The sequence below is a fragment of the Triturus cristatus genome, chromosome 3_1, assembly GCF_964204655.1.
Source record: "Triturus cristatus chromosome 3_1, aTriCri1.1, whole genome shotgun sequence".
NCBI lineage: Eukaryota > Metazoa > Chordata > Amphibia > Caudata > Salamandridae > Triturus > Triturus cristatus.
In genome coordinates, this window is record NC_140583.1 from 819,861,876 (window position 1) to 819,887,173 (window position 25,298).

The window sequence follows — 25,298 nt, forward strand, 5'->3', positions numbered from 1 at the left end:
CTTCTCCACCTCCTAAAATTGATCAGAAAGCAGAGCATCTTCAATGTGTTATCTGTGGTTTAGCCAGAATAAGGGCCAAAGGGGTTGACAAAAAAAACAAAATATAGAGTATATGAGTCTCAAAGGGCAAACATGTTTTTATCTGCAGCTTGTTTCTTTCAAGATGAGGTTTTCAGCCGGGTAGGTGATCTAAACAGCGAGGTGAATGTATTTGCAGCCTAACTTCCTGTGTGCATACATTTGAAAATATGACTGTACATAGAGCTCCCAGCAGCAACGTAACTGCTATCCTTCAGTTAAGTTTGCACTCTTTGAAAAATCAAATGACGTTTTTAAGCCACTCTTGAGTGATGGCTCCAGGTTCACACTCAGTGAAATCAGAGAAGTAATGGTCAACATTGATGAAACTGTATTTATCCATAATAATGAAATTAAGAATTTCTGGTGAGAATGTACACTGACAGAATATGTTTTGTCAGTCTAGCAAAAAGAATGAGCCACTTATAGTGTTCTCATCTGATTTGACACCTGACGTTCTTGCTGCCAAAATAAGATCACAGGATCTAGTAAAATTAGCAGGAATCATTTTCAGAAATGTCCTGAAATATTTAGATTCTGGACTTAATAACAAATTTTGTGATGCCCCAGAGCTCTGCAAATCACCGGTGTCAACAACAATGCCTGATGTTGTTGTAATATTTTTTACATCAATAATTGTTTAAGATCATTAAAGCAAAGCTGTTACAAACTATAGTTCTTGAGTTTGGAACAGAAGCAGACAACATTGATGATAGCTTTGAAGATAAAGTTAAGAAATGGAAGACAATCCCATGAACTGACAAGCTTACGTTTTGGAATAAACTGTCTTTTCCAAATCATGTTTTATGAATTACATCACGGCAAAAAGAAAACTCTTCTGCATATGATGACTGCCCATGCAATCTATGACAAATGCAAAGGTAGAGAGCTAATCACTTCAATGAATAGGATTGGTTTATTAACAAGTTATAATGACATAGTACGGAGTAGGAACATGATAGCCTCTCTTGCTGTAAAATCTTCTGAATCCGACAGCACACCACTTCCAAGTCACTTTACCAGGAAAGGATTTACAATTGCTGCTCTTGATAATTTTGATTTTGAAGACAACTCTTCTTTGTCTGGAACATCCAGCACACATGATGCTGCTATCGTGCTTCATCAAGACTGTACCAATGAAGTACCTGCTGAAAAACAAGCTGTGTCAGCTGTAGGCATAAACAAATGAAGCTGCACACTTATAACCCAACATGTGCAAAATCACTACAAGATGCTGAAGTCCGCAAAGCTGATTTAACTGAAATTATCACATCACTTATTCAGTGCGGACTAAAGGATGAAGAAAAGAGAGCTCTTCCATAGGCTGGAATTCATGCTCTGATCTCCCCGAAAACTGTCCCACTAAAGAAGTTTGGGTTTTCAGCAGTTATACCATCTCCAGTCACAAATTAGGCAACAGTATAAACAACTCTAAAAAATTCCCAAACTGTGCAAGCTCAGCATGAAGACCAGCCTATCCTTCCATTTTTCTGTGATGAAGGTGTTTTTCATATTGTAGCTGACATTTTTATGAGCAAGCCAGTAGAATTTGATGATCTTTATCCAATGATGGGCATTTTCCACGTGCTAAAACTTGTGTTGCAGTGTGCAGGAAGTGTTCTCAGTGGATGTGGCATAGACAATGCATGTATTGAGGCTGAAATATTTGGAGGCAAAACTGTCCAGTCAGTATTGAGTGGAACTCATTATGTTCGCTCGCACAAGGTATGCTCATCATATCTGAGTCTATAGAAACATTGCGTTGGAATGCTTTCTAGAAGACGAGTGACAAATTAGGTTTTGCATATGTTATTTTGCAAGTGAACAAGGCACAGGGTTCACTTCATTCAAAAGAAATACTGCAAAGCCAGGCAATGTACAGTACACTCAGTTCAAAATCAGAAAACCTGAAAACCAAGTTTATAGAGTGTGTCAAAGAATGTGAAGAAAAATCTGAACGTTGCAAGTTCTGGGGAAATGTTTTACACATGATAGCTCTAGTGAAAAACTTGGTACATGCTGATCTGGAAGGTGATTGGGAGCTGCACATGAAGACTGTGGATTCACTGATTACTGTGTTTTGTGAATTTGATGGCACAAACTACTTGCGATATGGGCCTGGTATTTGGAAAGAGTGAAGAAGCTAGAGGTGGAAAAGCCGTACCTCTACGTAAATTCGTCCAAAGACATTTTGTGGCGAAAGACAGAGATGAAAGGTTCAATGCTGTGGCTCCAGATATGTACCTGGAACAGATGATCCAGAGATCACAGAAACGCTCTAAGGGAATTGTTGGTCAGACACATAAAAGTGAATATGTTGCTCAATGGCAGCTAGTTTACCATGAGATGATAAATTCAAAACTAATGGACCATCATGAAACTGTTCCTCACCACCGAATTGTGGGAAAGGGAGGGGAACGTTTTAATAAACATGTTAACAACCATCTTCATTTCATACAGCAGCAAGGAAACTGCATTGAAATGACTGAGCCTGTGCGACCACACAACTTTGTAACCAAACAATATATGGATAATGATATAAGGACACGTCTACTAGATGTCCTGGAACATGGATAGAACTGAATCAGGAGAGATTTGTATTGAAAGAGAAAAAGCTGTTTGACAAAATCACTAAAGTTAAACTTCCACGCACGCTTTAATTGCAATAGTAAGAGTTTTGTCCAACCAGCCACTACAAAAAAGGTTACAAAAAAACAACTTTCGCAGGCACATAGAGAGATGGATGTAGCAAAAGAAAGGGGTGAATTTATCAAGGACATTCTGTCGTATGATCTTCTTCCAACAAAAGCATTATTTTATGGACATGTTGTAACCAAACCAGTAAAGCACAAACTCGTACAAGAGCTAAAAAAAAGACGTTCACCTGAAGAATTTCTATTCAAAAAGGTGTCCTCATTGAAAACTGCTGTTGTTGTGGACTATATGACACAATTGCAAATGATCAAGATTTCGTGTATGCAAATCTTCGGAGAGGTAGATCAGAGTGTTCTACAGATATCAAAGTCAATGTGCACTTTGCAAGAACTGCACATTGCCTTTGACCGTTATCTTAAACTATCTGCCAAAGAATGTGAGCGAATCAGATGAAGGTCTACAAGTGGAAAAATGTACCTAACCTGTAACAAAAATGTGACACCTATACCTGTGCAACTTGATCAATTCTGGTCATCAACATCGAACAAGATGAACTTGGAGATGTTAATTCCCCAAAACATTGCTGATTTTTCAGTGAACACTGACTTTCTAATTATTGTAAGTTGAATGATTGTCAATGAGGAGTTGGTGCCTGCAGAGATGTATTCAAAAGATACGGGCCATTTTTTCAAAAACTTAACAGCAAATTGGAGAAAGCTGACCTTCGTGTTGTGCCACATGTTGAGTGGACTGTTCGAAATGTTTCCAATTGAGTCATTGTACTGTCAAATGATGTTATTATTGTGCTACTTAGATTTGTTGCCATGTTCATAAGTCAAGGAATGGCAAAGTTATGGATACGTTATGGAACAGGTGAGAAAAGTCAATTCATATTCTGTACAAGAAACTTGACCAAGAAATGCCCAGTGTTCTTATCAAGGCACATATTCTTATGGGTAATATCACTATGAGCAAAATTGGAAAAAGCTTGGAGCTTTAACTGCTGAAACTGTGAAGTTTCTGAAAGGATTTGCTGAGACTGAAGAAGAATGTGACTATAAAGAGGTAGAAAATACCTTGTGCATATGTGGAAAACGAGTTATGATTGTCACACATTTGGCAATCTTCTGTACAGTGAGTTAAAAAAATCAGTCCCGCTGGGAGGCCTTTCATCAATGTCATAATCTGTGCATTGACACATTAAAAGAGTGTTCTACTTGATCAGAAGATGTGTAAATGTTTTGGATCATACATATGTAGACAAATTTCTAAAGCCTCTACCAACAGAACTTAGACGGACATGCACTTGCAAAACCTGTGCTACAAAAAGATGTCCCTGTCAATATGCTTTTCTCAAATGTTCAACATTCTGTAAATGTACCACGAGCGATTGTCGGAACAAAAAAATAAAGTGAATTATGAAAATGTGTCTAAAACAGGGGTGATACACATTATTTTTTTTCATATTCAGATCATAAACATTGTTTGGTGTATACCTAAAGGGATTAAAAAACATAATTATTTGTTTCATTTCTATATATGCCTCTTCTTCCTCTATAATAGCTGAAATTTTGGAAAATGGCAGAAGGGTTGCTCTGAGGAGTTATTTTCTGTCTTTATAAGAATACTTGACCCTCAAAACCTATGTTTTGACACCAAAATAAAGTATATAGGTCTCATGGTTCCTGAAATATTACATCATCACTGCAACACATATGGCATTTTAAAAATGTCGTCCAGACAAATTCAGCCGGGACCAACAGTCTACCCAAGCCAAATTACTTCTCTAATGATCCAAAAACACAAATCAAAAATTAAAATCTCTGGACAACAATTTTTTTACAGTGGTATATCAGGGGGGCCGGATTATAAATATCTCACACCGTACAGTACTGCCTGTTCTAGGATACAAAATATCTCATACTGTATAAAGCTCTGTTCTAGGATACTAAATATCTCACACTGTACAGAGTTCAGCTCTAGTATACTAAATATCATAGGATACCAAATATCTCACACCGTACAGAGGCCTGTTCTAGGATACAAAATATTTCATACTGTATAAAGCTCTGTTCTAGGATATTAAATATCTCACACTGTACAGAGCTCTGCTCAAGGGTACTAAATGTCATAGGATACTAAATATCTCACACTGTACAGAGCTCTGTTCTAGGACACTAATTATCTCACACTGTATACAGCTCTGTTCTAGGATCCTAAATATCTCACACTGTACAGAGCTCTGCTCAAGGGTACTAAATGTCATAGGATACTAAATATCTCAACCTGTACACAGCTCTGTTCTAGGATATTACATATCTCACACTGTACAGAGCTCTGCTCTAGAATACTAAATATCATAGAATACAAAATATTTCACATTGTACAGAGCTCTGTTCTACGATACTTAGGGGCATATCTACTAGGTGGCGATAAAAAATTATTGCCGCTTTTGCGACTGTTTTCAGCCAAAATGTGGCGATAATTTTATCGCTATATCAGCAAGGTCACGCAATCGTGTGAATCCTTGCCTTAGCGCCTGTTTACTGAACGCCCAGCTTTGCATCTCAAATGAGATGCAAAGTAGGCGTTCCTTCCCGAAATAACTGGAGAAATGTCGCTAACCGACATTTCTCCTATTATCAAGTGAATCGCTAACAAGCATAGCGATAAGAAAAGTAGCGCTAACCATGGTTATCGCTACTTTCCTTATGCCTGCTTTAGTTCTGACTTAGCCATGTAATCCAATGGGAGGTGGATCACATGGCTAAGATCACCCTGCCCTATCAGCAAGGTATTGCCGGTCACAGTGCGGTTATCGCTGGATTTCCAGCGATAATCACACTGTTTTCCAGCTAACGCTTGCCTTTCTATCGCTTTGGAGATAAGCGTTGCTGATAGCACCTATCTCTGCGATAGAAAGCAGCGATAGCCGGCGATAATTATCCTAGCGCTAAGTGCGCTTAGTGATAATTATCGCCGGCCCTTGCTGATATGCCCCTAAACATCTCACACAGTGCAGAGTTCTGCTGCAGGATACTAAATATCTCACATTTTACAGAGCTCTGCTCTAAGATACAAAATATCTCACACTGTGCAGAGCTCCCCCTGCTCTAGTATACAAAATATCATAGGATACTAAATATCTCACATTGTACAGAGCTCTGTTCTATGATACTAAATATCTCACACAGCACAGAGTATGCTATAGGATACTAAATATTATATTGCACACTATACAGAGCTCTGCTCTAGGATACTAAATATCTCACACCGTGCAGCGCTCTGTTCTAGGATACTAAATATCACTCTGCACAGAGCTGTGCTCTTAGATGAGGAACATCTCACACTGAACCAAGCTCATCCCTGAAATACAGAATGTCTCTCAATGAGCAGAGTTCTACTCTGATATACAAATATCACATATTTTGTGAGTCCTCGCATGAGGTTCAGTATATCTCCGACTGCAGTGAACAGAACTCTCATCTAGGATCAGATTATGTCACAATATACAGAGCTCTGCTTTAGGGTGTAGAACATCTTACTTGCATCACAAATCTTTGGCCTGTGGTGTGGAATATCACTCACTGTGCTCTGCTCTGGGCTACGATTATCATATATTTACACAGTCGTTACTCGGGATTAAATAGTACACTCAGAGAAGCTACCCAGTCGGGGGACTTAGAGCTAAACCAATTCACAAAGAACACTAAATGGTGCTATATAGACGCTGAAAATAACAAAATTGCAGGCCCAGGGTGCCGTCTGCTAGATAGCCTCACAAGACTTACGATCTTCCAAATAACACTTTCTCGACTCTTCCCTTTTATAGTCCTCCTTTATCTTATTCAATCCAACGAACAGACTTGCATGTCCACCGCTCAAATGAACACAGATTTCCCTATACTAATCCACCCAGAGGCGCAACTAGAGCCAAATTTCGGGGGGGGGGGGGGCTGAGCAAAAATTTCGGGGGGGGCTGAACTTTAAGCAATTGGCAGAGTGGAGCTGCAGGGGCTCTTAGAAGGGGTGAAACAACAGCGAGGCCTCATTAACATCCAAATGGTCGTTTAAAGACCTGTGAAGTGCTCGGGTGCGGCTGCTTTTTTGCCCGGGAAGATGTCTCATCCCAGGCTGCCGCACACGACAGGGGGGGGGGGGGGGGGGGGGCTGAAGCCCTTTGAGTCCAATGGGTGAGTCCAAACGCCTGAATCCACCACTAATCGTTTTTGGGTTCAGAGTAGCGTGCTACTCGCCGTAAAGCATTTCAACGCCTCGTCAGGGGTAGTAAGCGCCATATAAATACAGTTACGGTTACAATAATGGGCACATCGAGGTGCAGATTTCCATTGTAATTTAAAACATTTTCACAAGTAGTCTACCACATCATTATGCCTTCCCAGCCTCGCACGTACACTCTTTCTACTGCTGGTTACTTATGACGATTGTCATCTATATGCTCTATGGCGCCCTTATTGTAAAGCGCTCCAACACCTTTGGGTAATGTCGGCGCTATAGAAAACTGCATCAATAGACGCAGTGCGGGATTCGTCAACCCCAAGTGGTATGTTGGACCCTGCCTCCCACTGCCCCACACCCATTATGTGCTATCCAGGGCCCCAGCCTCGCGCTCCCCCCTGCAGAGCCCGGAGCCTCGCTGTTCTAGACATGATATGGAATATGTGGAAAAGGCATGCAAGAAAAGGAAACCTGAGTATACGCACGGGCAGCGGCTGGTGTTGCAGCAGCAGGCTGAGATTGGCAGTGGAGGCCGCCAGCGGGTCGGCCCTTACCTGGCCCCCTGCGAATATGACGGGAGCAGAGGCAGGCTTAGGCCGGTAGGGAATGGTGGCACCTTTGGGTGGAGACTGGAAAGAAATAGACAAGAGAGAGGTAGAGAAGAAGGCAGGAGGGTGGGAAGAGGGGGAGAGGCCAGGAGATACAGAGAGAGGTGATGTGACAGCGACAGGGCAAGAGAGGGTTGGTGGGAAAGAAGAAAGGTAAGGGAGAGGCGGGAAGGGAAGGATTGTGGGAAGAGAGGGAGGAAGGGGCGGGAGGCAGACGAGCCGAGAAATTGCAGGAAAGAGGAGAGGGGACGGAGGAGTGAGCAACAGGAGGGTATTGAGGGAGAGATGAAAAAGGAGTGACCGAAAGGGCAGAAAGAAGAGGATAGCAATGGAGTTGGACAAAGAGGCGGCGTGAAGTAAGGCAAGAGAGGGTGAGATGGACAAAATGAGTTGGATCGGATAAAGGAGAATTAAATTAAGGAGAGACGGGAGCAGGGAGGAGAAAGGAGGAGAAGCGAGAGTAAAAGAAAGCAAGAGAGAGATAGTGTTAGAGTATGATAAAATAACACCAACCGCTGCATTAGAAATGATTCACATTTTCTGTAAAATACATACAACGAAAAAGAGTAAAAATCTCATTAGACAGGAGTCAGTGTGAAGACATCACCCAAGACTGACTCCAGGACTGCCTTCTGAGGACACTTACCCTCCTTACACCTGGACACAAACGCCTATAGCTCACTTGGGGGGGAAAGGGGAAGAATCGAGTTTGCCTGGAGCACAGGTACTCCGCGTGGACACACTGAGGATTTATAATTTGCCTCTTTCCCTGTAAAGTTTCAGCTTAAAAGCAGTTTCTTGCTTCAGTGGTGACCGGTCTGCAAGCATCAATCTGGAAAGATGAATATGCACTGGTCCAGCTAGTCCAATATTTACCAAGCCAGACAATTCCCATAGCCTGATACGTACAGTCAGGATCCGCTGACATTTACACCCACAAATGGAGCATAATTATCCATAATAGAATTTTAGTGGTAGGGCAATGCCATGCCCGTCCTAGTGGAAGGTTAAGGGGTGGACTGAGGGCAGTCAAGGACAAGCCACAAAATATAATATATTTGTTAGTCATACATTTCATATTTCATGAGTACGTGGATTACGTATTTTCTCCACCAGTAATTTTTTTATTTTATTGAATTAGAAAAGGAAACACGCTTTGGCAAAATCAATGAGTCCGACATGCCCTGTAATTAATTTCACATGCGTTGTTAACGCTGTCTGTAGCCATATGGTAAAAATGCGTGTAATACTACAAATAGACACAGGGAGACGCCATTGCTCCATGCGTGTGAAATTGCGAAGTACAACCTAAGAACTGCAATTTCTCACCCCAGTAACACAATGTTTGTTCAATGGGACAAGGACACTGTAGTCGTATGCTGTGGCCTCCTATTGACCTCGTTAACGCTGTCTGTAGCCACAGTGAAGGCTCGTGCATTTCCAGTCAATCTGCAGGAGTGTGCTTAGTGGAGTAAGAGCACTCCTGGAAACCTGTGTTAAAATTACAACTAATTGATGTGGAGATTTTTGCCAATTCGCATAAAATCATAAATCTACCATTATTGGAGGGATTTGTCTACTAGGAGTAGATTTCTGTCTTTTTCAAAACAATTGTGAACAATGCCACTAGGCCACGCTGTGATTGAAGTGGTTCTGTAAATTAGGGAGGAGCTGTGAAGTCTTGATCTCCGAAAGGGCTGGAAAACAAATCTGTCCCACTGCTACGGAGGCCTGTAGAGCTCAGAATTCAGAGAGGGTGTGGATTCTCCCAGGCTGACACTCTAAGATGCTGCTTTTCCCTTGAGCCTTCAGAGCTACACTTATCCTTCGAGGGGTTTCTAGTCTTTGACATTTTTCTATTTTGAAATCTGTTCGTCGCGGTCTTGGGCACTGTTATCTCCCTGAGCTCGTTTTGAAACAGACTTTAATCAGTTCATACCGTGAATTTGTTTTATGTGAGTTCAAAACATTGCATTTTGAAGAATACAGCTAGATCATGACTATGCACCACCATTGGTATTACTACAGCACAGCATGGGGGGAATTAATACAAGCGTGAAAATAAGATTCATGGCAGACCTGCCAAAATGATGAAATATTCGGGGAGAGAGGCAGTATTGGTATTATTTAGAAAAACACAAAGACAGACTTGTTATTGTGAATGTCACCATCAGCCTCAATCACATTTTTCACAACAGTGCACAATTTTTTCTTGAATGTGGGCAAATTCTCCTATAGTTAATATATTTTTTCTCTACTATCAAGCTATCAATAAGATAGTTGATCGACTTATTGACAGCTGCCAATCTAGTTTTTAGCCAAGCTTACACCAGGAAAAGCCATTCAATAGTCTCTGACAAATATGCTTGGGTGTAGAATTGTATATATTCCCATCTGTCAACATTCCACAATTAGATAGATGATTACCGTCTATGAACAACAGATTCCTGGGCATCTGGCCTCCAAGGCCTGTGCCAACTTCGCTTCCTTTTGACCACACTTACTACAGGAGGAAATTGAGTGAATCATCTAACCAGTTTTAAGAATAGGATTGCAATGAAATTCTATAAAGCAACTGTTGCACACAAAGAGCTGTGGTACTAGTGCCTGCATCATCATGTTGAGTGAACACTAAGCTTATCCATGCTATTAGCAGGGGCATTGGAATTATGCGGCAGAACAGGGTCAAATTATGTGGCAGGGTTGAGTAAATTGTGCAGCAAAAAAAGGCAAAATATGCGGAATTATGCAGCATATTTTATGATAGTATTACTTCAATGTTTTGTCATTTTTAAATTTGTTAACAATGTCAGGGCATTAGCTGCACCTTATTAGTACAAGTTTAATACACAAACATAGTCATAAACTATGGAACGGTACCCAGTAAACCTTTGCAATGGGCCTTCCACTGTGTGGCAACATGTGTTGCTGCATTTTTAGTAACTTTCGAACCGTTTGAGCTAGAAACAATTTTTTGTGCCAAAATCTGCAGATTATGGTGCAAATGATGGATTGTGCGGCAAATGCAGAAAATCTACAACTATGCGAAAATAGCAGTGGCTGCACAATCGCATTATTCCAATGACCCTGGTATTAAGCCATTCCTAAATCTCAGGACTAACTCTAATTAGAAAACATCTGCATTGGTGTGGTTTGGTTAAGCTCCGTAGAACCCACAAACTATTCAGAACAAAGAACATCCCAACCTGAGGCATTGGGCATCGTTTCACTATGGAGGTCAGCAGATAGTTGAATAGGACTGTCTTATTTACAAAAAGGTTTAATAAATGTGACGGTGATAGGCCTTAGCTGCTCGAATGACTTCACCAATTAGAGCTGAAAAAAGTTGCTGATCAACCATGACACTGAACTGATTTTGGTAGCCAGGAAACCCAGTGTTGCACTACCTGAGGTAATCACTGTGTTTGAGAAGCCAACAGCTTGCCCACCTCTAACAACTAGCCGCCATTTTGTTGTACACTAGAAAAGTTTACACATAATCGAGAGACAACCAAAAGGAGAATTAAGCATAGTTACAATATAGGCCTCAAACAGCAATACAATTCATCCTCTGCTTGTGAGTATTCCTTTTATTCGTGCTTTTTCTTCACAAATTTTGCAGAAAACATGCAGCCAACGCATTTCGCCAGTGCAAGGCTTCTTCAGGGCTGACGAAAAAGATGTGTAGTTCATGTAGCCAATCCTCAAAGCAGGACTCCGACGAAAATGCATCATAACCATGTTCAGCAAAATCTGTCGCATTACTGGTAGCCAAGTTCGGCCTCGTGTTGTTGTTTTTGGCCTATATTGTAACTATGCTTAATACTCCTTTTGGTTGCCTCTCGATTATGTGTAAAAACTCAACCATAACACCAATGATTGCATGTAAGCTCAACAGAATCACTCATGTTTAAAATCTTCACCAGGCACCTTTAACTAGTGCAGATCACTACCAAGCACAATGTCCTTCATCATGGTAATTTGCTCAGCTGTAGCTGTTTTTGCAATCACTGCAGACTAGTGATCCTGGGTCACTTTCTTTAGCTACCATATTTGTAGCACAGCCATGTTATCAGCACACCTGTTGTTCCTCGTCTGCATGTTCTTCAAGTGGCCCCCTGTGTATCACACATGCAACGTTAATGGGAACTTTACTGAGACTTAAAGATTTTCTGTTCTGGAGCCTTAACCATTACTTGTCACCTTGAAAGAATCAAAGGATGACAAATCTATCTTTGCCCCTGTGCCTCCTTCTTTCATTCCTGCTTGTGCTCCTGTGCCCGCACTGGACATGAAACAGAGTTAGAGCATCCCTGGTGGCATCATGATCGAAACACATTTTTATTTGAGTTTACCATAATACTGTGAAACTTTCTTGATAAAACCTGCAATGACAAATCTGCTATTAGGCCTGAAACATGTTAAAACCCATGTAACGAGTAGCCCTGATTGCTGACTTAAACAGTTTAAGTGCTTCCCTTATGTTAATTTCTCACTAATTATTTAAACATCTTATACAACAATGATGCTACACCGCCAGTTCTTGCTGCTCTGTTACACAACGGTAAAGATAAGGCCTGAATAATTTCAGCTGCTACTAGTGCAAGGAGCAGTCCTACTTGTTAAGATACAAGGCACTGTAAGTCTGATATCTATTGAACCTCATGGTAAAGATTCTTATAGAACGAAATAAATCCTTCTATAAAATGTCTCTCTTTTAATAAGTTTCCTATAACATTGTAAGATGTGCAAAGCTGGTGTTTCATCTTCTTGCCCATCAGTGTCATTTTCATCCCACCAGCATGCACACTATTCTCATAGGTTGGGCACTTGCATTCACATTGTTCATTTTTCAGATTGGATGTATATCACAATACTGACTACAGAAATCTTGTGCAACAAGAATGAATAAGCAAAAATACCGAGAACCAAAACTCGTAGAGATAAGTGTATATTGGTAAGTTTACTATTCTTAATTTCTAATCTATGCACCTTAAATATATATGTATTGTTAAGGTACATAAATGTGGAGTTAAATATAGTATACCTCTAATTGTATCTACATATCTTGTGGCTATGATGTTCACTGATATTTTTGCTACAATATTTTTGTAAAAACAACCTTTAAAACTTGATATTCCAGTACCATACCTTAAAATGTCTTCTCTTTCAGCTATATGTCTTACATATGAATATTGTTTTTTGTGCTTAGCCTACAGTGTTTCAATTGATCATCTGTGTTTGGATAAATTTGTCTTGCACATTTAATGTTTCCCACTTATGAAGCTAGACAAATATTGAAGCAAATGCTTCGGTCCACTCCACCCCAAATCAAAGGCATGTGTGTACTATTTTAATTGCGGTCGCTAAAGTTCTGTTTTTCCCCCAACAATTAGGTACGGTTTGCTATTTTTGAACAGTGGTTGATCAAAGGACCGGTAAACGCTTGTGGAGCTTTGTAGTGTTTATTATCGTTGAGTTGTATCGCTACACCATCGGCGATCATTGTGGGACACGCTGCAATTGTCCATCAATGACCGAGGGATAAGGACATTTTGTAAGGTTCCAGGAAAGCACATACGTTGAGCATCACTATTCTTCCCATTCAGGCACTGACTAAATCCATGGTGCTCACATACTAAGGATTCATATTCAGAGACTTTGGTCTGCTGCAGCCGCTGTGGTGGGACTACTGTCTGAACCATCATCGCTGACATCATTTGGCAGATTATCTACTGGAAAAAGTGCTCCTACTATAATTTTTTTTTTTGCTTTTTAGAAACACACTCCAAAAGAAAGTACATTAAAAAAAAGTATAAAATAAATGTCACTGGTCCAGTGGGAGTTTTCTCCCAGCGTGTGAAGGACATTTTTGTTATTTTCCTGCCTGAGACCACTACAAATTAGATGGTGCTCCTAGGCAGGAAAAAACAGCATCAGAAGGCTTGCTCTACATATTTTAGGTGCACTTTAGCAGCTGGACCTGTGGTGGTAGGTTCACCTGCAAGTTGTTTTGACAGCGGAGGCAGATGAGTTTCACTGTCAGAAACAAAGTGGCTGCCCCATCTTCAACTGAGGTGGGGGATCTATTATTGGAATACAGCAGATCCAATGAGTGTTGGTGAATGTCACTTTACTGCCCCACTCTAAATGGCCTCCATTATTTCCTTAAAAGCTTTCTATCTTAGGGGATTGTCACTTTTTTAGGGTTGCTTTTGTTGGTGAGATTTGAAAAGCCTGATACAATAAATCTGTACTCGGACACACATTCTATATTACTCAGCATCATTGTAAGGATGGAAGTCTGCCAATGGTAGTTGTAGCTCCTTATAATTTATTTGCCCTTTTATATTACCAGAGCCCTGTCAAATTTCAAGGTCTCCTAATAAGGTGTCTTGCTTTGGAGCTAAAATGCAAATTCCCTTCCCAGAGATCACCCACAGATCATCGAATAAGGCCTACCAGGCAAGGTTGCAGACGGTGTGACTGAGGAGCACCATAAATGTGCCACCACCCTTCTTCAGAGAGTAGCATACCTGGCCAGGCTAGGGATGGCATCTTGATTGGTAGCTTATCTGGCGTGGGTACAGCCTTCTTACTGTATCCACCAGTACCCATTAAAAAATATGTACTTCTTTTCATCAGAGTGAATATGCTAGTTAAAGTATGCCCATAACCCAGTTTGGTGGGTGCTTGGGATGGCATGATTTCCCCTCTGATGATCCATGGGTAATCCACCATTGCATGAGACCCCCAACTTGCCTTATCATACAAATGAAGCTACAAATAATAAGGAGTATATTGCCTGAAGTTTGGATTGGCAGCTGGAATAAACTCCTTGCTTTTACCCAAATTGACTTTCTCAATTTTGTTGTAAAGACAACCAGAAAACTGCAGTCTTCTCTGTTTGTCTGCCTTTAAACACATAAAATCAGACTCCTGTATTACCTGGACCCCTTTTCGGTTCCCTCTAATATAGAATAATTCTGTACTCTCTGGGTTAATAACGTGAACAGAAGCATCTTAACAGGCCTAGTGGACCTGACTGGTGGTACTTGGATGTTGTAGATGCATTTGCTTGTAACCAGCCTGTAGGAATAAGCCAAAAGTGTTCTATCTAGGCCTTGGCATGACCTGCTTAGATGATAAATAACATGCCTTTGAATCGGAAGCAACCCTTGCATGAGTTTAACCACACTCTTCTCCATGCATGACTAGAAGGTTTAAACACCAGATGAAAAGTATTGGAATAAGTATCCTCCTTTCTGTCAAAAAGAACCTATCAGTTCCAGAAAATTTTACATCAAGTTTCTACTTAGTAAATGGGGAATCCCACAACATCCATCCCTTTTATTATTACATTTATAGGTAAATCCATCTGCTCATCATTTACAGGAATTCAGTATTGCCACATGCTTACATGCAGAGGATACTCAAGTTATCTTCAGTCTTTCAAAACAAGAAAAGGAAGATTTTAGAAATATCGCCAAATCCTGCAGGAAGCTCAGACATGGATGTACAACAGCTTTTCAAAATTAGACCCAGCAAAGACCGAAAGACCAACATCCTTGTAGTAAATACAACCTGAACACTTAGGAACCAAAGCTATGTCCAACTTCCATGGGATCATCAACAATCCCAGTATGTGATGTACAGACATTTGGAATTACACTTGATTGAGAACCTTCCCCGGCCATGCATATGTTTCAAGTTACCAAGCGCTGTGAGCTAGTTGGATTTGGGCCTACAGGTACGGACGTGGTAGAAAGACTCAGTCCCCACATTCTGACGTCCTGTTCTCCAAAGGCACTATTCTGTTTCCAAACAGAATCCCTTCAACCGTGTTTCTTACATTTAAGCATCCTGCATACGATTTTTTTGCTTTCTAAATTCAGCACAGATGATTCACACAATAAATGCCTTTAGCCAGTCTACATTGGATTCTGGGAATTCAGCCTGCCAAAGCATTTCCACCTGCAGGTTTGACCAGATGCAACCTACCCTGAATTATGCCAATAGACTCCTATTTGGATTGAAAGACATTTGAACATGTTTCAGGACGCTTACAAAATTGCATTGGATTCAATTGAGTAAAAGAGTATTGTTTAGGACAGCAAACATATAATATACCATGCATCTTGAGCTTGAGGTCTCCGACTGACTGACTGACTGATTTGTCTCATAAAGCAGACGAATGCCAAGGCGTTGAAATGAGAGGATGCCGAGGTTCACGCTGATTAGTCTGCGAGCTTAGGGAAAGGCCATGTCTTTATTTGTTTTCTGAAGAGAGTCCTGTTAGGTTGTAGTCTGATCAATGTGGGGACAGTTTGGCCTCTCGATATGAGAAGCCCTATCCCCCCCATCTGGCTCTTTTTATCTTGGTGACCAGGATCAGTTCCGTATTTGCTGACCTAACACAGCGTTGTGTCAAGTACCGGGGAAATAGCTGTTGCACATTCACAGCTCCCCCTCCATGTACGAGACAGAGGCCGTTGAAATCCACTCGCTGTTGAACTGGGAGCCCATGGAGCAGTTTAATACTGGCAGATGTTGGATGATGTTTAGGGAGATCAAGTAGCACACGAGCCGCCGCATTCTGTAGGGACTGCAGTTTGGCAATCTGGCCTTTATCTGCTCCCAGGTATAAGGTTTTGCCATAGTTGACTCTAGAGAGAACCAACTCCCCAACTACAGTTTTCCTAAGAGGTAATGGAATGATTGGCAGGATTTTGCGCAGGACTTTTACCATGAAGAAGCAGGCAGAAGATACCTGATTAATTTGTTGAGCAAACTTTAGATTGCTATCAAACATAAAACCAAGGTTCCTGGCCTTGGTTACGGGGACAGGACAGTTCCTAGCCTCAGTGGGCCACCATAATTGGCTCCATACCGAAGGCTTCTGCCCAAACTCAATAACCTCAGTCTTTTCAGTATAGAGCTTTAGAAAGTTTGAGTTCATCCATGCCATGACATTATTTAGACAGTTACGAAACCTGACAAAAGTAGTGTCCACACTTTGAGTGACCGATACCACTATCTGGGTACGATACAAGCAATAGACTATGATCTTTTATTAGTCTTGCCAGAGGTGTAACATATATGTTAAACAGTGTTGGAGACAAAGCTGACCCCTGTGGGACACCACACGGGAGACAGAAATGTGCTGGCTTAAGGCCATCCCAATATATCATCTGTTCTCTAGAAGCCAAGAAAGATGTTAATAAGGTTAGAGCCGTCTCTCTAATCCCTGCTGCCCTCAGCGGCCACGTCAATACCTCGTGGTTCGCGGTATCAAACGAAGCTGATAGTTCATGCAGGATGAGGATGGCTCTTGCCCCCCCCCACCCCCCCCCCCCGGTCCATCACTTTACGGATCTCTTCAGTGGCCATAATGAGGGCTGACTCGGTGGAATGTCGGGATCTAAAACCGTGTTGGGTAGCATCAAGAATATTATTGCCGTCTAGATAGTCAGTCAGTTCCGAATTAATGAATTTTAGAAGGAATCGGAAGAGAAGATATTGGGCTGTAATCTTTCGCCTCCATGGAGTCCAGAGTGGCTTTCTTCAGAATAGGCCTGATACAAGCCTTTTTCCATGGGTGTGGATATCCCCTGGAGCTGATGACCTCGTTTAGGAGGGAGTCAGGTGAGCACGGATTTCCTCGGGAAGCAGGTGCAGTATATGGGGGGCAGGGATCCAGGGGCGAGCCATACTTAGTCTGTGATAGCAGATCTGTGACTCGCTCTGTCGCTAATAAAGGAAATCGTACCAGACTGCAATGTGTTAGGGTTTTCTCTGACGGATCATCCCTTTTCCCTGCGGAATCAGATACTGTCTTATGGAGTTCATTATAAACTGTCGGAACTTTATTTATTTTTTATTTTATTTTTTCTTAAGGTTATGGCATAACAAAGTCATATAACTGTAATACTTATTGCAATTGGTTGGTTCAGTTCTCTCAGAATGTATACCCATCCCTACTACAATCAGTACATAAGAGATCACATTAATAATTCCACACAAGTTTATACAGTTCTTCCCTGTTTCAATCAAGGAACTTTATTTTGAAAGAAGGAGGCAATCTTATCCACAAAGTTTTGGTCTGGTGAAAATTGACTGTCTTGCGGGTGCTTTGACTGAGCTGTCACCGTTTTAAAGAGCTCCTTCGAGGAATTTTTGGCCTCCTGGATTTTGGTTGTAAAATATACTGTTTTATCATTTTTTATTGCTGCCTTATATTCCTCTAGGGCTGTGATATTGCTCTTTTTGTATTCAACACTATAATCAGTTCTCCAGTGTCGCTCCTTGCGTCTGAATTTGGCTTTAATCTGTCTAAGCTCAACTGTGTACCAAGGTGAAGACACCTGATTTCTCACAGCTTCTTTTGTCCATCCTACACACTCGTCTCTTTCATCTTCTCCTTTTTCTCCTGCCTCTTTTCCTGTGTCCTCATTCCTTCCTCTATTTTTAACCATCTGCCTCTCCTTCCATAATGCTTCTTTCCTCTGCTGCCTTGTTCCGCTAGCCAGACCCAAAGGAATACTGATGCAGTGTAAAAGTCCCATAACACTTTACTGACCTGACCAATAACGTGACTGAAAAAGGCTCAATGACATTTTAAATCCTAAACAATATCATTTACACATGTTCCTCATGGATATGTAAACACGCTTTGAAGTCTCAGCAAAAAACACATGTCTCTCCTATGAAAAGTCGACGCTGCTTTGGAGCTAGTAGTGTTTTTGAATACATTACCCCTCCTCTCACAGACTGTACCTCCAGCATCACCACACAGATCTGTTTCACACACTGGATAATGGCATCTGGGGTTCCCGAGATGGTCACTGCTCGTTCCGTTGAGTTGGGCAGCATATCCCCTGCCACCTGTACCTGGGCACCTGTGGACTGAAAGATACAGGGGAGACACCAAGTCAGATCCTCAAATGCATAATCTAACTTCAAAAAGTGGTAGGCTGTCAATATCAAATCCCAAATACCGATGGGCTACTATATCGTTACAACAATATTGAGGAATAAAATATCAAAATATTAATTTCTACACATTTTGTATACTAAATCCCAAATATATGTAGTTTGGTGATATATATTTATCCTGCAAGTAAGGAGGTCACTGTTACTGAGGAAACTGAGAAAAAAAGATCTAGGTTTTTGATAAGGTTGTACTGCACAGTCAACAAGACTGTTTCTTGTTCCCTTACACGTCCCGAGAGATGTCATGGTTCATCATAGGGCGGATGCACCTCGTCAGGCCGGCTTTCAGGATACTTACATTTGGAGCACGGGTAACAAACCTTCATCAGCTCCTAGACCCCCCCCCTTTCTTTATGATATATATTTATCTTCAAGGTATGTAGATGTGGAGTTAAGAACAGCAAATCATTATCTCCCTCTGTGCACTTACCTTCCGATATTTTATCCCTGGATATTGTGGTAATGATTTTCTATGCCATAAATATTTGGGGTTCGACATTCCCTTCTACAGTGCTTCAAAAGACTGGACATATTTCAACTGAATAAAGAGCAAAGTCAGCTTACAGGGCCCTCAGAGGAGCCACCATTTAGCTGGCTACTCTGAAGGCATAAGGATCTCGACCAGGAATGAAGAGATCTTTAAATATGGTGGGCTGCGGTCCACCAGGGCAGTGGAGTCATGCCTTCACTGCCCTGGCAGATCGGAGTACCATCCGCAAACATTAACTACTAAAGTTTTAATGTGATTGGTAAGGACTCAAGAATCAATGGCATATTTACCTAGCGATGTATTATGGTAGATAACTAATGAGGTGGAACCCAATTTGATATGGTTCACCACTGAGGATATTGTAAAATACAATTAAACATGGTGTACCATAGAGTAATTAGATGAGGTAGAACAAAGCTGCATAGGTGTATGGGGGGAAATGGAGTGAGTTGGAACAAAGATGAAGAGGTACTTTATGGAGGAATGGCATGGAACGCAGTGATGAATGGCACACTATTAATTAGTAGGATGGCTAGACAACTGTTGAACAGGTTAACCACTAACACAACAGTACATAATGTGCTCTAGAGGAAAGAAATTTGCTAAACCAAGGTGGGAAGAGCGCACAAAACAGGAATGGTATAGAACACAGTGACATATGGGGTACTATAGTGCAATGGGGCTGGCTAAAGCAAAATAGAGCAGTGTGCACCATGAACAATCCGAAAAAACACAGTGGTGCAAGTTCCACCATGGAGAAATATGACGGGCCAGAACAATGCCGTTAATGGTGTACCACGGACTTAGAACAGGATGTCTGGGGTTACAGTACAGAGAAAATAGGATGGGCCACAACACAGATGCATATTATGTACTTTGTGCCCTGGCCCTTTTCTCCAAATACACTATCTCTTTAGGACAATAACAAAACCCAAATAACAATTGCATAGCTCTTTAATGTTGTAGCATATCACAAGCTCCAGAGATATATTTTCAATTTGTTGAAACAAGATTTGATGGTATACATGGTTATATCACGCAACATCCTTTGATAGCTTCAGGGTGTAGGGACAGAACACTACATGTTATGGACCACATCCACGTGTCCATGTTATGGTCCACGTGTCCTGGAAATTTTTGTACTTTTATTGTGGCTCGCGTAATACCAAACGATAGACCAATGGAGCAACAAAGCAATGTACATACACTGCACAGGTATACATTTCTTATCTTGCAATGTACTAATAGAAATCTGCATTGAGTCTGCATTGAGAGGGTGGCAGTGCTTGTCAGTGAGAAGGTTTCTTTATTGAAGACACTTACCTCCCGAATCTCTTTAATCTTGGACCCTCCCTTGCCAATCAGAGACCCACACTGACTGGCTGGCACCACCAACCTCAGCGTGACGGGTGGCTTACTGGTGGCAGTGCTGTTGCTCATTGAGTTAATGATGTCCTGGGAAGAGAAACAAGGAGACATGGCATTTTGTTATACTGCTTCTCTGAACCTCTGTATCTAAATGCACCAAATCCAAAGCAAGCTGCAAATGAATATTGACTTATAACTCTCATCCTTCAGCAACATTGATGCTCATTTCGACGCATCAAGGTGCCCCTGAAGGAAGTCAACATGCATTGTAAAGCCACAGCCACTTTGAGCACGTATTTATATAAAAAGCATTATTGTACAAATATTTGTTTAGAAAAAAAGTACGAAATACACTAATGAATATAATTGAGAACTCACAAGGGCTAACAGAATGGTGGATAGTCCTCTGGTCTGCAGGTTCTCCACTCCCCAGCAGGAGACCACCCGCCATACTTAGAAATATCCACCAGCCAGGCATGGATATCTGGCCTTCATCAGAGATGCTGCTGTAGCAACTCTGCTAAAGGCTCCGAGGCTTTACAACGTGGGCGCCATGTTTAATGTGCCTGTTTCAAACAAAAATCTCAAAAAGAGGGAGTTTATCGTTGAAAGAAAAAATAGTCCTGACATACTGGGAAGTTTACTTTTCAGGAATGCCAAAATTTCTCAGGCGGTCCTGAACAGTGCAAATGTGTGTTGGAATGATGACCCTAAAAAGCAGGGCCGGACTGGCCATAGAGGGCACTGGGCATTTCCCCGGTGGGCCGCCAGGGCGGGGGCCGGTTTTGGACCCCCCGGGGCCGTTTTTGTTACAGGGACGTTTTTGCAACATAGCTGCAAAATCGGCCCCTGTAACAAAATCGGCCGAGGCCGGCCCTGGCAAACAGCTCAGCCGCAGTTGTTCCCGAAAACCCACATAAATCCCGCAGTGGGACACAAATGAAGCAAGAGCAGTCTAAGTAACTGCCAAACACAGGCCACCAAGGGACACTCACTGAGACCTCTGACGATGAAGCCACCATGCCTCTAGTAGACCAAACCAGACTGATTGCTGCCAGAAACGTCATAGGCCAAGGAGCTAGTGAATTTCATCCAGCGACTTAAGGTGCACCTGCAGAAAGGCCACGGCCCCAACCACGCTGTGCCAAAGGCTACACAAAATTGTAAGAGTAGCATAAGGAAGCTGTCCACCAAACATGAATAGGGATCTCCCTGCACATCCAGCAAATGGAAGCCCCTTTCCTTGGGGGACATGAGATCAGGGTGAAAAACAGGGAGCAGCACCTCAGATCCCGTTTGAAACCTCCTAGATAATTTAAAGACAAATGCAGGGCCTGTCCTAAGAATCAAGTGGTCAGGAACGATACATAAATAGGGAGCCCAATTCACCAAGCCACCTCGCGGGAGTGAAAACAAACAGAAAAACGTCTTTAGAGATGTGTGGTACCAGAGCATTGAAATATTGTTAACAAAATGATCGACCCATTGTAGTTAATAATAGAAAATCTAGCTCAATGGGAGGATATTTTTGTGAATTATATTTTGGACACTATGTTTACATTAGATGGTATCTTTCCTAACGTTATTCTGACAAAGAACATTTAGGGAGAAAATTGTGAAAGATACCCCTTCACATCTCGCGAATTCCCAATAGGTGCAGACTGTAGAACAGAGAGCATTAAAGGCAAATCGCAAGGAGGAGATCCTCCCAGACAACTGTTTGAAAAGCTGTGATGCAAAGTAAGCAATAACCTATAACCCTCCCCAAGGCTCCCTACATGGCCTGATAGCAGCCCACTCAACCTCCTGCATAGCAAGAGACAATCTCTAGGAAAAACCATCCTGGAAAATTTGCAATAACAGCACCGGTTTGCAGTCCTATGGTACAACAATCTTCTCCGCACACCATTTCTGAAAGCATGGCCAGTGATGGTCACATGTCTTTCTTGTTGGTGGATGCCCTGAAAGCCTGTACAGTGCAGGCAATATCCTCTGAAAGCCTCTGCACCTTAAGATTCATGCATTCAACTGCAATACAGAGAGTAACTGCAATACAGAGTCACATCCTCCAGACAGAAAACAGTGACAGAAGAGGAGACCGAAAGGGAGGAGGAGATACAGGTAGTATCAATCTCGGAGCTAATGCCATCTGGCAGTGAGCAGCCAACCATGCTCTCTGAAGTCAAACATAACCCACCAGGATCATTCCTTGTATTACCTACAAAAACAACTAGCCAAGAGCCTGGGAACACCTGGAAAAAGGGGGAAATGCAAACAGAAGGCCCTCCAACCAGGGGCAAATGATCTTATCAAGCCATCAGGTCCAGGTTGACAATAACTTGGGGCCGAATAATGGTGAAAAGGTATCGTCTGGTTTTGCAAACATGCTCACCGCTGGTATGCCAAGCCTGGCGCCCACCTGTAGGAACTCCTATTGTAAGAGACAGACATCCTGAGACTAAGGTAACACTCAACTCAATAGGTCTCCCAAAGTGCTGTCCAAAGTCAAGGATAGCAGGTGTTCATCTGTCCAGAGCCACATCCAAAGGACCACCATTCCGGACTTTTTGCACATGGCGCCCTCCTGCATAGCAACTTAGGCTTGGTGGTGGTGTTATCTGTCCTCAGAACCACGCTCGGTCATGAACAAATTCTAGAAAAGCCTGCAGGCTATTAGTACAACTGACAGAACTTTCCAGTTGGAAGAGTGAACCCAACCCCAAAAGTCTTAGTTGAGAGAGATACTAGGGTTGCACCTCAGCCTCTCCATGAAGCCAGAAATCTAGAAAATAGGGTGAAGGGCAAGAAAAGAAAACCCTTTTTGCAGATGAGTGGGCATAAACCACAGTGCAGCTCCATCGCCACCTGAATCCTGCTGTATTATTGGCAGGAATGCTGATCCTAGCAGAGAAAGATGTGCCAAGTCAAAGGATCCAAATGCAGTTGACCCCGCGTACAACGCACAATGTGGAAGTCTGCACAGTGCAAAGGACACACACAGCATGCCACAGCTCCCTTCTTTAAGAGGGCTATAATCCACCGCTCACCAGATCCTCTTGCAACATGCCTCCATCTCCTGATTGATGATAATTGCAAGGCCGGGAGGGATTTCACATGCACATCAATGTGGTTGGCATGGTTCAGAGGTAAGGACATCTTCCCAACATCCATCTGGGACTGAACCCCTCTAAACTGTAGATCATGTGTTCATTCCAACCCCGCTTTGGCTGCTCCGATCATGAACCCTCAGCAACTCAACAAATAACACACCACTTCCACTTCCACCAGAATCAGGTCAGATTTTAGCACAAAAGGAAGATCCTTGAGCTGGAAATGGAAGGACAGAACCGCAAACATCAGGAATTGCCCCCTTCAGATTCATGATGAGGCGAAGTCAACCTGAAATCTTAAGCACCAGGCATGTGTGTGAATAAACCCCTCTGCCCACTCTTTCAGGGGGACAACGGAGCTCACACATTTGCACAATGATTGTAATCACATTTGGAGAGCCCCCGCGTGTTCTTGGACTGGATCAATGGACTGATCAGCGGTCCAGGACCTGGAACCCTGGAACAAGGAACACGAATCAAAATGAGGATACAAACTTCATTTTCAGCCTTCAATTTTACATATTGCTCCTCCATTTATATGCACTTTAATTATATGTCAATATTATTTAATTTTCTGAACAATCGCAGACCACCCGTAGTAGGCTTTGTGGACCCCCTGGGGACCCCGGACCACAGGTTAAGAACTACTGCCCTAAAGGATCTGGAAGCCTCTGAGCCCTTTGATCCTGCTGTAAAAGGCAGAGCATGATTCCTGATCTCAAGGATATGTGAGGGGGATCATCCAGCTGGGGACCGATCTAGTTGCGGCCCAGGAAAGGAAGATGAAGAAACACTGATTTTTGAAGACTCTCTACTATCCAATCATGGGTTAAAATCCGATGTCGACCTTCAATTTAAGTGCACACAAAATATCAAAAGACACATCAGCAAAAAACTGATTGCAACACTGTCCTGGCAAGGAGTTCAGGGCGAATCTCACGTGCTGGCAAAGTGAGGGTTAAAGATATCTCAGAATCAGAGTCAGGCCCTCCTTGTCCACTAAAGGTCTCAAAGGATCAGGAACCACTGAGGCATCTGAGTCCTGCTCATACTCTAGGAATGTCCAGGATTAAGAAGAGACAGAAGAACCCAAGAAGGCTTGTCTCCTGGTTGTCTCCTTTGCCAATTGCACAGCACAGCGCTTCCACTCCAAAAAAGTATCAAAGTAAGGCCACAAGAGTAGGAATTCCTAGCAGAATCCAACAACACAGCAATTCAACTCTTCCACTCTGCAAAATCCAGGAGGTCAGCCCCTTCTCACACACCGAGTCCATGTCTTACAGTGCCAAAACCCCAGACCTGCACTATCGATCCCCAGCTTGAAAGCACCAAACCAAAACGCCACAGATGAAATAGAGGAGGAATCATGCTGTGATGTTATTCTAGTCCATCATTTGAAGTTGTCCCTCAAGTCAACCGTATCCCCTAGAAAAACATGAATCATCCAGCTGCAGCCTCAAGCAGCCCAACTAGGAATTGGAGGCAGCTCTGGAGTGGCGCAAATACATCCTGACCGAACGAGCTATGTCGCCAAGAGCGGCATAGAAGAAGAAGCGTGAGAGACAGAAATATCCACTCCGCTGAACGACATGCATGGATTCTCTCTACCCATAAGCAACTGCATAAGTCTGCACAAGGAGACAGAGAAAAAAACAGGAAACATTTTGGGTAAAGGCGCCCTTTAAGGGGCTTTCTTTAGACTAGCTAAAAAAGGCTCTAGAAGGAGGAGGAAGTTGTTGCAAGGGAATAAATGACTGC

General features: G+C 42.3%; 1 protein-coding gene across 6 annotated transcripts in view; it reads right to left on the reverse strand.

Annotated features, from left to right (window-relative positions):
* The window catches only part of PCBP3 (poly(rC) binding protein 3), a 212,479-nt gene that overhangs the window by 58,416 nt on the left and 128,765 nt on the right, over positions 1–25,298 (reverse strand). For 4 of the 6 annotated variants that reach the window (XM_085645172.1, XM_085645171.1, XM_085645175.1 and 1 more), the window contains exons 6-8: positions 20,386–20,517; positions 18,336–18,485; positions 7,458–7,601 (exon numbers count right to left, since the gene is read on the reverse strand). In XM_085645172.1, the coding sequence (XP_085501298.1) occupies positions 7,458–7,601; positions 18,336–18,485; positions 20,386–20,517 (426 nt within the window). The remainder of the gene's footprint in view (positions 1–7,457; positions 7,602–18,335; positions 18,486–20,385; positions 20,518–25,298) is intronic. The other 2 variants (XM_085645174.1, XM_085645173.1) reach the window with 1 other exon arrangement.